Source organism: Panicum hallii, chromosome 1, assembly GCF_002211085.1.
Source record: "Panicum hallii strain FIL2 chromosome 1, PHallii_v3.1, whole genome shotgun sequence".
Taxonomy (NCBI): Eukaryota; Viridiplantae; Streptophyta; class Magnoliopsida; order Poales; family Poaceae; genus Panicum; species Panicum hallii.
Genome location: NC_038042.1, coordinates 58,356,235 through 58,369,468, shown reverse-complemented (window position 1 = coordinate 58,369,468; position 13,234 = coordinate 58,356,235). Strand labels below are relative to the sequence as shown.

Genomic DNA, 13,234 nt, shown 5'->3' with positions numbered 1-13,234 from the left:
GCGCCGGCGGCAGGGAGCAGCAGCAGCAGACTTGGCATCGTGAGGCCGGCCACAAGAACCTCCTCCGGAGCGAGGCCGACTACCAGGTATAGTACGCATGGCGTTGAATTCCATTTCCATCCACCACGCACCGGCAAAATACGTCCTCTCAAATAAGCATGATAGTGTCTCCATGAATTAATATTGCGTAGGAAATGCACTTCATCTTGATGGGACAGTAGCACTAGACAAAGGAAGATAAGTCACTGGATTTCTTTTCTGAGGGTTTACATCATCAGAAAATTAACCATATTCCTCATCAAATCGTTATTTTACCAAACATTCCAGTTGTGCCACTAAGTACTAAAAACTAGCCAGGTAAAAACAAAAAAAGTATCCCATCAATTCTAAAAATGTGGTGTTTTCGACTTCCAGTCTCCAAGATGCAACATGGCCATATTTTTTTTATAAAAACATAATAGCAAAGACTGAAACCAAAAATGGTAATCATATCTACTGATAACATTTAAAAGCGGACATTCTAATACTTTTACGCATATTATTGGTCAACCATGCACTGTCATTAATCATTATAAAGAGTTGAAGACAAGCTGCTAAAGAAGCTCCGAAAATGATTAATTCAAGAAAAGAACATGCACAGTTTACATGAACGAAATAATCATAGAAGAAAAGATAGCAAAGGTAAAGTTATGTCATGCACGCACTCACCTATATGCTGTTGGTGAAGTCGGCATTCTGTCACCAGCAAACAAAGTATTCCTGTCAGCGACCTCAGCAGTAACAAATATTAACAAAAGGGTTTGCGGGATGCATTGTGATAATATTGTCCAAGCTAAACATCAAAGGTAAGTAGGTAACTTACTCTTGTTCAGAATTAATCTTCCAAGGATCTAGGGATGAAACAAAAACATAGTTTAAATGTGACGGAGGAATCAGTTAGAACGCCCCACCTAGCCAACCCGACCATAAAACCCAGGTGTTATAGTGGGAGGGGTGGGGGCCTTTATCCTTGGTCCAACATTCCCCCTACGGCGTGCGAGTCCGGCGTAGCCCGCAGCAGGTCTCAGCACACGAGAGACGCAGGGGAAATCGCGCAGCGGAAATGCGTGGCCGGGAGGGATCGAACCCAGGACCTCGGCTCTGGTACCAAGTTAGAACGTCCCACCTAGCCAACCCGACCATAAAACCCAGGTGTTATAGTGGGAGGGGTGGGGGCCTTTATCCTTGGTCCAACAGAATCAACACTGAGCTTGGAGAAAATACAATGACTAGATGCATATAAACTATTTTAATACTTATACTAGAAAGTTTCCCTCTTGCCTATTATCAAAATAGACTCAATAAGCTGTTATTATTTATTTCATATATGATAACATGAAGTGACCAATTTTTTTTAAAAAAAATGATATACCTCAGTTTGCAGAAGCCAATCAGAAGGGTTCCTCCAGCAAATTGCACTTCCTCAATCATCTTTTAGATGAATCACTAGCCATGGTGCACATTTCGTAAGTGCTGCAAATGTACAACACCCGCAACGCCAAAAGAATGGTTTTTGCTTACCAACCATACAGGCCTATTAGGAGGCAGAAAGTTAAACAGATGTCCTTAGTGATCAAGTATGCGCTAATATGAAAAAAGAAATGGCTATAGAAGAGCATATTATAATATAATAATGGCACTGGAGTATGATGATCAGGGAAGTTTAAAATTAATATTATATTTATAGTTCTGACTTGTATATTTTTTTGTGAAATATTACATGTTCCTCAATACAAAGTGACACAAATTGAAAAGCGCATCATGCCATAAAATTGGAACTTAAATTTTGAGGCTTTCAGCGGTGAAGTTGTGATAGGCTAGAGCTGAAACCCAGCATTAGCCACCAACAAGGGAACACAAATTTATTGAATATAAGCCAAATAAATATATACTGCAGATTTATCAGGACAAATTATTAATAACATAATAGGGCACTGCAAGAAGTATGATGCCATTATTGAAAATTTATGTTGCCAAGTAACTGTGATGTAATTAAGTAAAATCACAACAGGCAGAACTTAGAAACATCGCAAAGTTGGAGATTATCATATCACTGAATCTTTTTGTGGAAGTCATGCAAGCTGAAGCAGTTCAATTTTAGCAAAACCATGACGTTGCAAGAGCATGTACCTTATATTCTGATACGTAGAAACTGGGGGCATATAAGTTATTACACTCACCTGCAGAGATCTAACAGGATCCACACATATGGGAAAATGATTTCCATGAATTCTCTGTGCATCAGCCAATCAACTATCAACATTTTTTACTCAAAAATGGTATGCACCGTCTCTGTATAGAGTTCAGTAGACAGAAGTGCCGCAATTGTGCATCTACATCTAAGATTTCAACCATTTGAAATCAGTTCTGAAGTTGCTTGCTTTCTTGTACTCCTTTTTCTACTCATACAATTGTCAGTGTCAAAAGGGTGTGCCCTTGTAGCAGATTGATCAATAATACTATGTTGAAAAGAACATACACTTGATCTTACAGCTGAAGGGAAAGGGATATTGCCCTGTACCATTGATGCAAGCAATCCTGAGTGTTATTTCTTCTTATCAATTCTAGCTTCCTAATCTCTTTCCTTGTAACTCCACTTCTTACTAGAATAACATTTAGCGCCTTGAATGTTGCATCATTTGGTGGTGTGTTCGACACCAACATCTTCTTAAATATTTTAAAAGCATCCTCCATTCTTCCACCAGATACATACATTTGGATCGCAGAATTATAGCTTAGTGCTTGAGTCAGAAGTCCTAGAGCTTGCATTTCCTTGCAAATCCTGTGCGCTACATCGTAGCGACCAATTTTCTTGTACAAACACACCATCATTGCGTATGAGAATTCATTAGCGCTTCCCCTGGCCTTCAAACTTTCAAAAATCTCACGTGCTTCTTTCACCATACAATGATCACTGTAGAGATCAATCATGCAATTAGATGCATAAAGGTTGGTATCAGTATCCAATGATCTGAGTAGCTTGTATGTTTCTCGGGCCTCTGCAACATACCCTACCTTTGTATAGAGCTTAATCAAAGAATTGTAGATTGTAGCACTCTCACATAAGCCATCTTTTTTCATCAAACCAAAATATGCTGCAGCTTGTTGGACCTTTCCAACTTCAGCAAAAGCATCAATTAAAATAGAGTAGAGGAAAACATCAGCACGGATCCCTGAAGTGATCATTTCTCTAAATAGGTATTCAACCATTCCTAAATCACCATTTTTAGCAAAGCTATTAATTACCACAGAGTATGGAACACAGTCTGACAGCAGTTTTACTGCTTGCATTTTTTTCAAGTAGTGAAGAGCCTTCTTTGGCAGTTTAGCTGTTGACAGAAGTTGAATGAGAGAACTGTATGTCACGTAATCAGGTAAAATGTCATACCTCTCCATGCCATCAGCTACCTCACATGCCTCATCTAGCTTGTCTACCAACCCATATCCTTTGATCATAACATTGCAGACAGAAACACTGAGCATCTTCTTCTTTAGGCAGCATATAAAAGCCTTCTCTGCAAGAACTATGTATCCTTTCTCAACAAATGCATCAATATTTGCAGAAAAGCAATCAGAATTCATCTGGTGATGGAATCTGTCAAACCAATGCCATGCTTGCTGAAGCATCCCAGCACTTACATACATCCTCGTCAAAGCTGATTGTGTGTATTCATCTATCAAAAAGCCCCTCTCATCCATTTCTTTTAGAAGGGCTTCCGCTTTAGTGACCATGCCCCTGATAGAGTATCCATATAAGAGTGTGCGGCAGCTCACTACATCTGGTACCAAATTTTCTGCCTTCATCTTCCAGAAGTAGTACTCTGCAACATCAATATCGTTGATTTCTCTGTACAGTGAGATCAGTATATTGTAAGTCCTAGTGTCAGGAAAGCACTGGAATTCCTCCATCATCCTCACCAAAGAAGAAACTCGCTCTATTCTATGGTGTTTACCCCAAACATGAATCATTGTGTTGAAAGTAATAACACTTGGCGCAACTCCTTCTTTCAACATTTGATTGAATGTATCTGATACTTTCTCAAGTTGACCGGCTTTTCCATAAGTGTCAATCAAGGTGTTGTAAGTGTACAAGCTGTAGCGAGGGTGTCCCTCCATCCTTCCACTTGAGTCTGAGGACCACTTTCTGAATAAAAGCTCGGCCATTTCATACTCTCCAGCCTTCTTAAGCGCCTGCAGCACGATACTCATAGTGACCTCATCAGGAATCAAACCCCGCTTGCACATGTCCCCGAGCCAAAGCAAAGTCGCATGTTCTCTTCCCCCTTTGCAACATACATCGATCAATGTACCGTATGTCGAGTTGTCTGGTGCCACACCACAGGAATGCATCTCATGCCACAGATTAAGAACGAGATCCCATCTCCTGGCTCGCCCAACTGTACATAGCATAACATTGTAGTGAATCACATTGAGCTCATGGCCCCTCTCCCTGCGAAACCAGTCAAAGATCTCAACAGCCCGTCTCCAATCTTTCTGCTCCTTGAGGAGAATCGTCCTCTCCTGGTTGCTCAGTGTGTCCTTCCATGGCCAGAGCGCTTCCCCGACATCCTGGACATCATCCAGTGCCTTCAGCATTGCTGGAAGCGACCCACTGTAATGGATCCAGTTGCCTTTCTTCTTCCCTTTGCCAGTCTGTCTGGCAACCATGCATGTAACTGTCAATTCCGGGCAAATTTCATAGGTTCTAGCTGGTGCATATACAGAGTTGATCTGCAAAGTGAGGCCTTTATCTCTGCAGGGCACCGAAGCTGTAGAATTCTGTAATGGAGTCAGTGGCAGTGCAGGAACATGGAGGAAGCAATCGCACGGGATCAGCATCTCGCCCTGCCGTTATCCACCCTGAAAACCAGTGTAATGACAGTATTGTTGAGCATTTGGGAACAACAGGGACAAATTTGACCTTTCAGCTCGAATTGGAAACTGCGGGCTTGAAATTTTCAACATCAAACCTAAACTTTCTGTTCAAAATATTAAACTTTGAACTCACCGGTGTTCGGCGCAGGTTCACGTTCACGGCCGAGACGGCGGGCGGGCGGCGGCGAGAACCTCGGACCGCGTGGTGGGTGATCTCTTTCACCGCCAACGGGTGGCGGAACGCCGGAACCTACGAGGCGCGGCTGCAGCTACGGCTTCGGTGGTGCAGGGACGTGCGGCCCCGCGGGATGGGGTAGGATTCGTGGTGCGTGAGGCTGGGACGGCACCACGGGGGGCTGGGAGCAGGGGCGGAGCTAAAACAAACGCGGGTCGGCCGGTGTGTTAGCAAAGGAGGCCTTGCCCTTAGGATGCCCCGGGCAGCAGCGGCTGCGGCCAGCCCGCCATTGAGAGAGAGGGAGAGAGAGAGAGAGTTGTGTTGGCGGAGGAAGAAGATAAACGAGCTAGGCTGGTGAATGGATAATTGGGCCGTATTTGCGTTACATGGGTTTGGGCCTTGGGAGTCAATGAGTCATGGCCTGCACGGCTGCACCTGCGACTCCTTGAAGGCCGGCGGCCAGCCGGCCACGGCATCCAGCGGCGATGCGGCTCAGCTCCCATCGGCTTCGGCGTCCCATCCTTGCACGCCTCCGCTGTGACGGGGAGGAAGAGGCGCGGAGCGAGACTGGGGAGCAGAGGAAGAACAAGATGAGGGAATTCTCGCTTTCTGAATTTTTTTCTTCGTACCTGTGAATCAGGATTTTGATGCCAGTGTTTATATATTGCAACATTCCCCAAAATCATTTGCATACATGCGCTGATGCACCAATGGCTGCCCTGTAGTTTCACACAGGCTGTTCATATGAATCGAAATGAAGCAGTCACAGGTCACAACACAGAAATTATGCATTGCCACTTTCTCGAGAGCGTAGGAGGAAACAATCCCATTAACATGGAACCTGATGCTTGTCAAGATTCAAGGAAGGCTTCTTTATCCGGCAACCACCAGGGTCATTACCAAAGGCACATTGTGCTCTCCAGTAAAGAATTTCATGACTGAATTGAAAAGGGCAAATAGAAGCAACATGCACAAAACACAAGCCCACTAATCTAGATTCACTGTAAATCCATGGATTCACAGAGCAGTCACAAATACAAGTAGCTAAGCAGTCTGGCCTAAGAGATAACACATAACACCCTTTTTTGCTTGCAAACAATAGCTAAGCAAACGATGGTTGGAAGACAAGGAAATGTAGGCAACATGAGCTTCATATCGTGGTCATCAAGGCTTCATCTCCTCATCTTCCTCAATCTTTGGCGCCAGATAGAATCTAATGTAGCCCATCTCTGCGATCTTGTACTCAACCACCACTGGTAGCTCGGATGAAAGGCTGATAGTCACTTGGTCAGACAGTGAAGATGCCTTGGTGAAGGAGTTCATGTACCTCAGGGCAAACGTCAGGGAAACTGGTTCTTGCATCTCTATAATGGTAGCTTCTTCTGGCTGCATTGATACAATCAGTATCCATTAGCCAGTGCAAGCATCTCATTAATGCTGCAATATTTTGTTAAAAACATACTGAATAAAACACTATCATAAAGAGATAAAAACTCACTGGCTACAATAATAGAGAACCTTATTTGCATTTAACTTTTAAATATCAAATAAGCAACAAGTGTCTGATTCAATTCAGTGTTAGCAATACCAATTCAACCAACCAAATGAAGGTGGCAACCTCTGCTTTCTGAAATATCTAGTGTACTGGCTAGACAAATTAACAGAACGCTGGCACTGTAATGGATAACAAATTATAAGCTAGGGCGACAAAGCCTATCATCTGAATTCCATTTCTTTCACAACTTCAGTAGGTATTATGAATGTATGGCATGTTCGACCTGGTTGAGAAATTATGCATGCACATTTGGTAACTTCAGCAGATATTAAGTACCTACAAGGAAACATCCCTTGCTTTTATTGTCCCTAGAGCTTTCAGGTTACAAGCACACATAAATTCAGAGGATGGGATTTGTTCCAATTTGGGGGTGATAACAGGGTTAAAAGGTACCTTGTCAACAGTTTGGTTCTGCCTGCAGACAATGTTTGCGCTCCCAATTTCTCCTGAGGTTGAGAACTTGACGCCCTCTTTAGTCACCGAGATGACAACTACATCATGAAATGGCAACTGTTCAAACGACAAGAGCTAGGACCATCCATGTGCAACGAAGACAAATAGCCTACTGAATAAATCTATGTACCTGTGTCCCCGATGCTGCTGAGGTCCTTGCAGATCCTCATAAACTCAGCAGACGGCATGCGGACGATGGCCTGGTACTCGGAATCCGGGATGCCAAGGTGCTCGCTATCGATGTCCATGAGCTTCATCTCGAAGTCAGCAATCTTATCTTGCTCTGTTCATTTCCACAACGAAATAGCCACGGTCAGGAATAAGATAACAGCCACTAGAAGCAGGGAGGAAGAAAAACACAAGGCGAGAAGCGATTGGCCACTTACTGGGCGACTCGAACATGAATGTGACGGTGTCAGATCCATCGTCGGCCTTGATGGTGATGATGTCGTCGTTGCCGGCGCAGCGGAGCATCTTGGCCATGTTATTGAGGTTCATGCCCATGGAGAGGTTGCGGTCGCAGCGGTAGTGCTCGAACCCCTCGGCGCGGAGGAGCAGGGCGACGAGCGCGACGTGGCTGGAGTCCATGGCCTGCAGCGAGAACCCGGTCCCGGAGCAGTCAAAGTTGGCATCGGTGACCAGCTCGCGGATGGCCTCCAGGACCTTCTTGAGGAGGCTCCCCTGCACCAACCGTAGCTCCAACATCGCGGCGGCGCTCTCCTCGTCGGCGGCCGGCGGCGGATGGGGAGGGTGAGGAGATCGGGAAACCCTAGGATCTGGGCGCACGGGGTTTGGGAGGGGAGAGCGGCGGAGGGAGGGATGAAGGGGAATGGGTGGATTTTAATAGGGAACCATTTGGGGACGCGGAGCGGAAAAGGGAGGGAAATTTGGGGGAACCGCCGCCGCTGCCGCGAAATGTTTCCCTCTCCTTGCCCTGGAAGATTCACCTGACAGGTGGGGTCTCAGGAACGCGGTCCGCTATGGGATCCACCTGTCAGTTGGCAAACATGGGCGGCGGTGGTCCCTGTGTCTGTGATTTGAGAAAGGCGGGCTATCCGGAAGCAGAGGCGGGAGATGGGAATTCCTTTCCCGGCATTTCCCGCCATCTCGCTGCCTGCACTAGTTCGTGCTTCCCTTTCCCTCCAATTGTTTTCATCTTTCTTCACCATCATGTTTGAATACGAAGCAAACAACATAATGCGGGAAAAAAATATAAAATTTCGGGGAAGAATTGAAATAAATGATGCGGTAGATGGGAGTTTCAATCAGGCCAATCTGTGGGACCCATGGTTTGTAAAAGTGGATGGAACGTGGTTGCCTGATCCTTGGCATACCACGGCTGCATGTTATATAGGGGCTAAACAGCCGAGGGCATTTTGAGTTTTTGCAAAATTTCACTGTAGCAAAGGAATCTTGCTAATTTGAAGTACTAAATGAAGTCTATTTGCAAAACTTTTTGCATGGATGGGTTGTAAATCACGAGACGAATCTAATGATGCTAATTAATCCATGATTAAGCAATAATTAGCGGATGGTTACTGTAGCATCACTGTTGCAAAACATGGATTAAGTAGGCTCATTAGATTCGTCTCGCGATTTACAACCCATCCATGCAAAAAGTTTTGTAAATAGACTTCATTTAATACTTCAAATTAGTAAGATTCTTTTAGCATCTTTGCGTTTACAGCTTTTTTGCGTTTTTGCGGATGGAACTAAACAGGCCCCAAGATTACAAGAGTTGGTTTAGATCGCGACTTGGACTTGCTACAAGTTACAACAAGAATTTATCTCTACTGTATCTCTAACTATGTGAGGATCCAAATCGTGTACAGCAACCAACTATCTTACAACTCATATTACATATGAAACATATTGAGAATATAGACAAATACAATATTAAATTCCGTATAAAATAAATCATGATAAACATAGGAACCAGCATGCATAAATCTCATGTACTAGTCAGTATAAACAGCATAGCTAGGTGTCTCACGCCTTCACCCCACCCGAGCCAGACGAGGCGTGCACGCGTGTGGTGTTTTATCTTCCCTCCTCTATCACATAACTTAGAGTAGTGGAGACAACCTTCATATTTATGTTTGATCATCCCACTCCTTCATCAGTAAGGTGGGACTAAATTTATACAACTTTCTCTTGCACACATGACTCAATTTATTAGAATTTCTGAATTTTTTAATGGGCCAAGCCCACTAAAATTCCAGCAAAACATAGCTTATCTCTAACATGGTTAACAGAAACGTATTTTAAAGAATTGTTACCACTTATTATTATAGAATGTGAGGCATATAAAAAGTAATAATATCTTAACATCATACGTGGAGTAACAATTCTAAGTTGATTTTTAAAAATTCTGTAATCTTTTTGTCACCAGATAGACTGATCGAGCCTGATCCTGTACTTCTGGAGTACACCGTTTGAGTTTGGACTATGGCTACAATCTACAGAAATCCACATCTGACCCTGTTTTGATGAACTGGAAGCGAACAAACGGCAAACGGGGCCCTTATGTGGACTCACCGCAAGCAAGGCTTTCACTCAGGTGGGCTTGCGTGTTTGCTCGGCGAGATCGCATTTCCAATGGGCTGCGCGCCCGCGTGCTGTGCTGGGCCTGATCCGCCCAAAGCCCTCTTGTTGTTTTATCTCGACGCCAATGCGGGCTGCACTGGCGACCGTGGCCTGTTTACGTCAGAAAAAAAAAGTTGCGCGCCACGTTGCGTGGCCCGACGTGGCCCACTCGAGAAGAAATGTGGACCACGTCGGGCCACGCAAACAGGCAGCCCCGCGGCGGAGGAGTTTTTTTTAAAAGGGGATAAAAAAAAACAAAATTCGAAAAAGGGGTGCCAGTTGGAGAAATTTAGGGAAATGGGTGCCTCCCGCCCGCTGGGAGGGCGGAAAGGAGCCTCCCGCCCAACCATAGGGCGGGATGCTCAAAAAAAATTTCCAGGGACCTCTTCGCGGATAAGAAAACTTTTTTTATTCGCGAATAGGTCCCTGAAGCAGGCCTCCCGCCCGGCCACTGGGCGGGATGCCTCCTGGTGCATTGTTATTTCATGTGTGTGTGTTTTCTGGCTTCCAAAATTCGTAACAATTCACAGAAAAATCCAAAAATAGCAAAACTAGTTTTGTTAGAAACTAGATTTCAAACTCTATAACTTTTGTTAATGGAGTTTAGTTTGAAACAAAATACTTTTACCCCTATTTTAAAACTAAAATTAAAGAAAGTTTATGCTTAACTTTAGGATTTCATGGTTTGTTGTTTATGAAGTTTGGTATGACTATTCTATAAACTCTAGGTACCTTTGTGCAAAGTTTTAAACTCAAATTTGATGTAAATTTAACTTCTTTTGTCTTGAATTTTTCAAATTTGAAATGTTAACTAAACCTAATTATAACCCTTTTATAATTAAAATCTATTGTTATTCTCTAATGTGATATTATTTAATATCTAATATATAGTCAAAGTTCTAAAACCTATAAAGTTCTAAAACCTATAATCTTATGCTCCTGGTCCATTTTTGTTATATTTTTTCTTAGATTATTTGTTTCAGAAACTATTTGAAATTCAGAATTTTTTCAAATATAAGATTCATTCGCCATACTCTTATGTATGCACATAAAATTTTAATTCAATTTTCCAAGGAAGATTACGGTATCTAAAACTCGTACGAAGATAGTTAAACGATAACGTTTGCAACGTAGAATCTAAATATTACGATAGTACAATACATGAAGCCATTTAAAATAAAATAATATGATAATAAACATTACAAATATTACAAATACATGAATCCAAATATTGTGTCTTCAGTCAATGCGGCAAATATTACAAATACGTATCTAGGTCTGATAGAATCTCAACGCAGCAAATATTACATATGAGCAAACAACGTTTAAATAAAATTACAACTAAATGATGCCTGATGACGTACTAGCACTCGATCGGCGACGTCTCCCACTTCTTGATGCAACCGGAGGTCTTCCATCTGTAGCATCACCTGTAGGGCCAGCTTCAGCACAACTGGGGCCAGCATCATTGGTTGGACAACGTTTATACGTGTGTCCAATCTGATTACATGCACTGCAGCATTGTATCCTCGGACGGAGCTCTGACTCATCCATATCATTACGAATACGCCGTGACTGACGGCGTCCTCTCTTAACCCGTGATGATCTTGGGTCTGGAATATAGATAACAGGATTCGCTGTCTCAGTGAACGATCCAACCAAACGGAACCCATAGATCTCATACTGCCAGGTGCTAGCAATTGTCTCCTTTCTGAAGTAATGTGAAACATATATATCGACAGGATGTCCAATATCCGCACAAGCAGCCATTACATGAGAACAAGGTAAGTGCAGCAACTTGGGCCTCATGCATGAGCAACAACAAGTTCCATCGAACTTGAGAATGCACTCCTTTACAGGAGTTTGACGTCTCATGCCATGTCGCGCCCTATCTTTAGGAGATACCTCAAACTTGAGCTCCTGTGTTCCACATTGCCGTACATGGTGTAGCCGGGCGCTTTCTGCCTTCTTAGTCATATATTCTGTTACCTTGAATCCAAAATTTCTGTCTGGATCTCGCATGAATATCTGATTTTTAGTGAACCGCTCCCGAAAGTAATCGGTACACCCGCGGACAATGAATTCAACAATTGCAACCAGTGGAAGCCCACGAACACCTCGCAGCACCCAATTGTAAACTTCGGCGAAGTTGGTGGTCATTATACCGTACCTTGCACCATCGGTATCATAAAGTAACGCCCACTTCTCCTTAGGTTCATTCTCAATCCATTCAGAAAATTTTTTCACCGCTGACCCAGATCTTCTGCGAGTACGTGCAGTATCTGTTGGCAAAGAGCACAAAGCCTCTGCTTCATCCTGTGCAGTTATGTTTTTTGGTGCGTCCTCGGCTCTTTTCTTCCCGGTCAGTTCATCAAGTTTCTGCCACTGCTTGTTAAATTTTTGCTGATTCGTTTCCTTGCATAGCCTCTTGAACATATCCATAAGGTGCTTGTTCTTGAATTGCCTGAAAATGTTTGCACCGATATGCCTCATGCACCACCTACTGCGAATATCACGCCACTTGGGCGGCTCTCCGGTCTCCACACACCCCTGCTGCAAATCTAGAATTGCCCTCAGTATGCCGGCGTGACGATAATGAATCAGGCAGACATCTTCCCTATCCCGAACGACTGCAAGCTTAACCCGTTCCAGAAACCAGTACCAACTGTCTGTGTTCTCACTCTCAACAAAAGCAAAAGCAACAGGCAGCAATTGATTGTTTCCATCCACTCCAATAGCTGTCAGCATTTGCAATCTATACTTTCTTGTGAGAAAGGTCCCGTCGATGCACAGGATAGGCCGGCAGTGATGGAATGCGTTAATGCATGGACCTAAGCTGAAAAAGACCCGCTGCAATATGTGGGGCGGACCTTCTCCTCTGTCTAGAGTTTTCAGGTCATAGTAGCTTTCAGGATTTCTCTGACATAGGACGGCCAGCATTCGAGGAACATTATCATATGCAGCCTCGAACGTACCAAACCTCATCTCCAACACCTTTTGTTTTGCACTCCACGCCTTACTGTATGAGATGGTATACTTGTACTTTTCCTGAATGTACCTGATAATAGACTTTGGTTCATATGACAAGTTCTGTACTATCGTCCCGTACATCTCATTTGCGATGTATTGCGACGTGAGGTTGCGATGGCTCTTCTGCACCCCAGGCAAATGACAAGTGTGCTGAGTGACAATGGAGCATTCCCAATAATCTTTTCATTTACCCTTGTAGGCATGCACCCGCCATGGACAGCCATCCTTCACACATACTACATCGTACTTACGAGATTTGCACTCGACTGTCTTAAACTCTCGCATAAGAGAGAGAGACCAGCACTTAACAGCTTCCTTCACCTCTTCAATTGAGTGGTACCTTGCACCCTGGATAATTTCATTCTCCCTGCAATCCGAAGGCCAGCTACATCCGTCATCTACGACAAGATGACTGAAGTCGCTGCTTACCCAATCTTGAGGCACATCATCGTCATCATCAGACGAATCGGCATTCATTGCTTCATCCAATTCACGTTCTTCGTCTTGCAGCTGTTCAACAA

The 13,234-nt window shown here is 43.7% G+C and overlaps 2 protein-coding genes across 2 annotated transcripts; both read right to left on the bottom strand.

Annotated features, from left to right (window-relative positions):
• Positions 1-2,815: 2,815 nt before the first annotated feature.
• Positions 2,816-5,609, bottom strand: LOC112883891 (pentatricopeptide repeat-containing protein At3g23020). The gene is made up of 3 exons (XM_025949151.1): positions 5,048-5,609; positions 3,055-4,899; positions 2,816-2,953 (listed from the first exon to the last, which is right to left on the bottom strand). The coding sequence occupies exons 2-3, from the start codon at positions 4,876-4,878 to the stop codon at positions 2,951-2,953; spliced, it is 1,827 nt and encodes a 608-aa protein (XP_025804936.1). The 5' UTR covers positions 4,879-4,899; positions 5,048-5,609; the 3' UTR covers positions 2,816-2,950.
• A 337-nt stretch (positions 5,610-5,946) lies between these two features.
• LOC112877603 (proliferating cell nuclear antigen) lies at positions 5,947-7,945 on the bottom strand. Its single transcript, XM_025941948.1, has 4 exons — positions 7,484-7,945; positions 7,228-7,380; positions 7,038-7,135; positions 5,947-6,475 (listed from the first exon to the last, which is right to left on the bottom strand). Exons 1-4 carry the CDS (start codon positions 7,800-7,802, stop codon positions 6,254-6,256), a joined length of 792 nt encoding a protein of 263 aa, XP_025797733.1. The 5' UTR covers positions 7,803-7,945; the 3' UTR covers positions 5,947-6,253.
• Positions 7,946-13,234: the final 5,289 nt, after the last annotated feature.

Coding starts and splice junctions, on each gene's coding strand:
- LOC112877603 (XM_025941948.1), bottom strand. CDS start 7,802: ATGTTGGAGCTACGGTTGGTGCAGGGGAGCCTCCTCAAGAAGGTCCTG. Junction 7,136..7,227: donor CAGCAGCATCGGGGACACAG/GTACATAGATTT, acceptor TTCATGATGTAG/TTGTCATCTCGGTGACTAAA. Junction 6,476..7,037: donor AGAACCAAACTGTTGACAAG/GTACCTTTTAAC, acceptor GTATCAATGCAG/CCAGAAGAAGCTACCATTAT.
- LOC112883891 (XM_025949151.1), bottom strand. CDS start 4,878: ATGCTGATCCCGTGCGATTGCTTCCTCCATGTTCCTGCACTGCCACTG.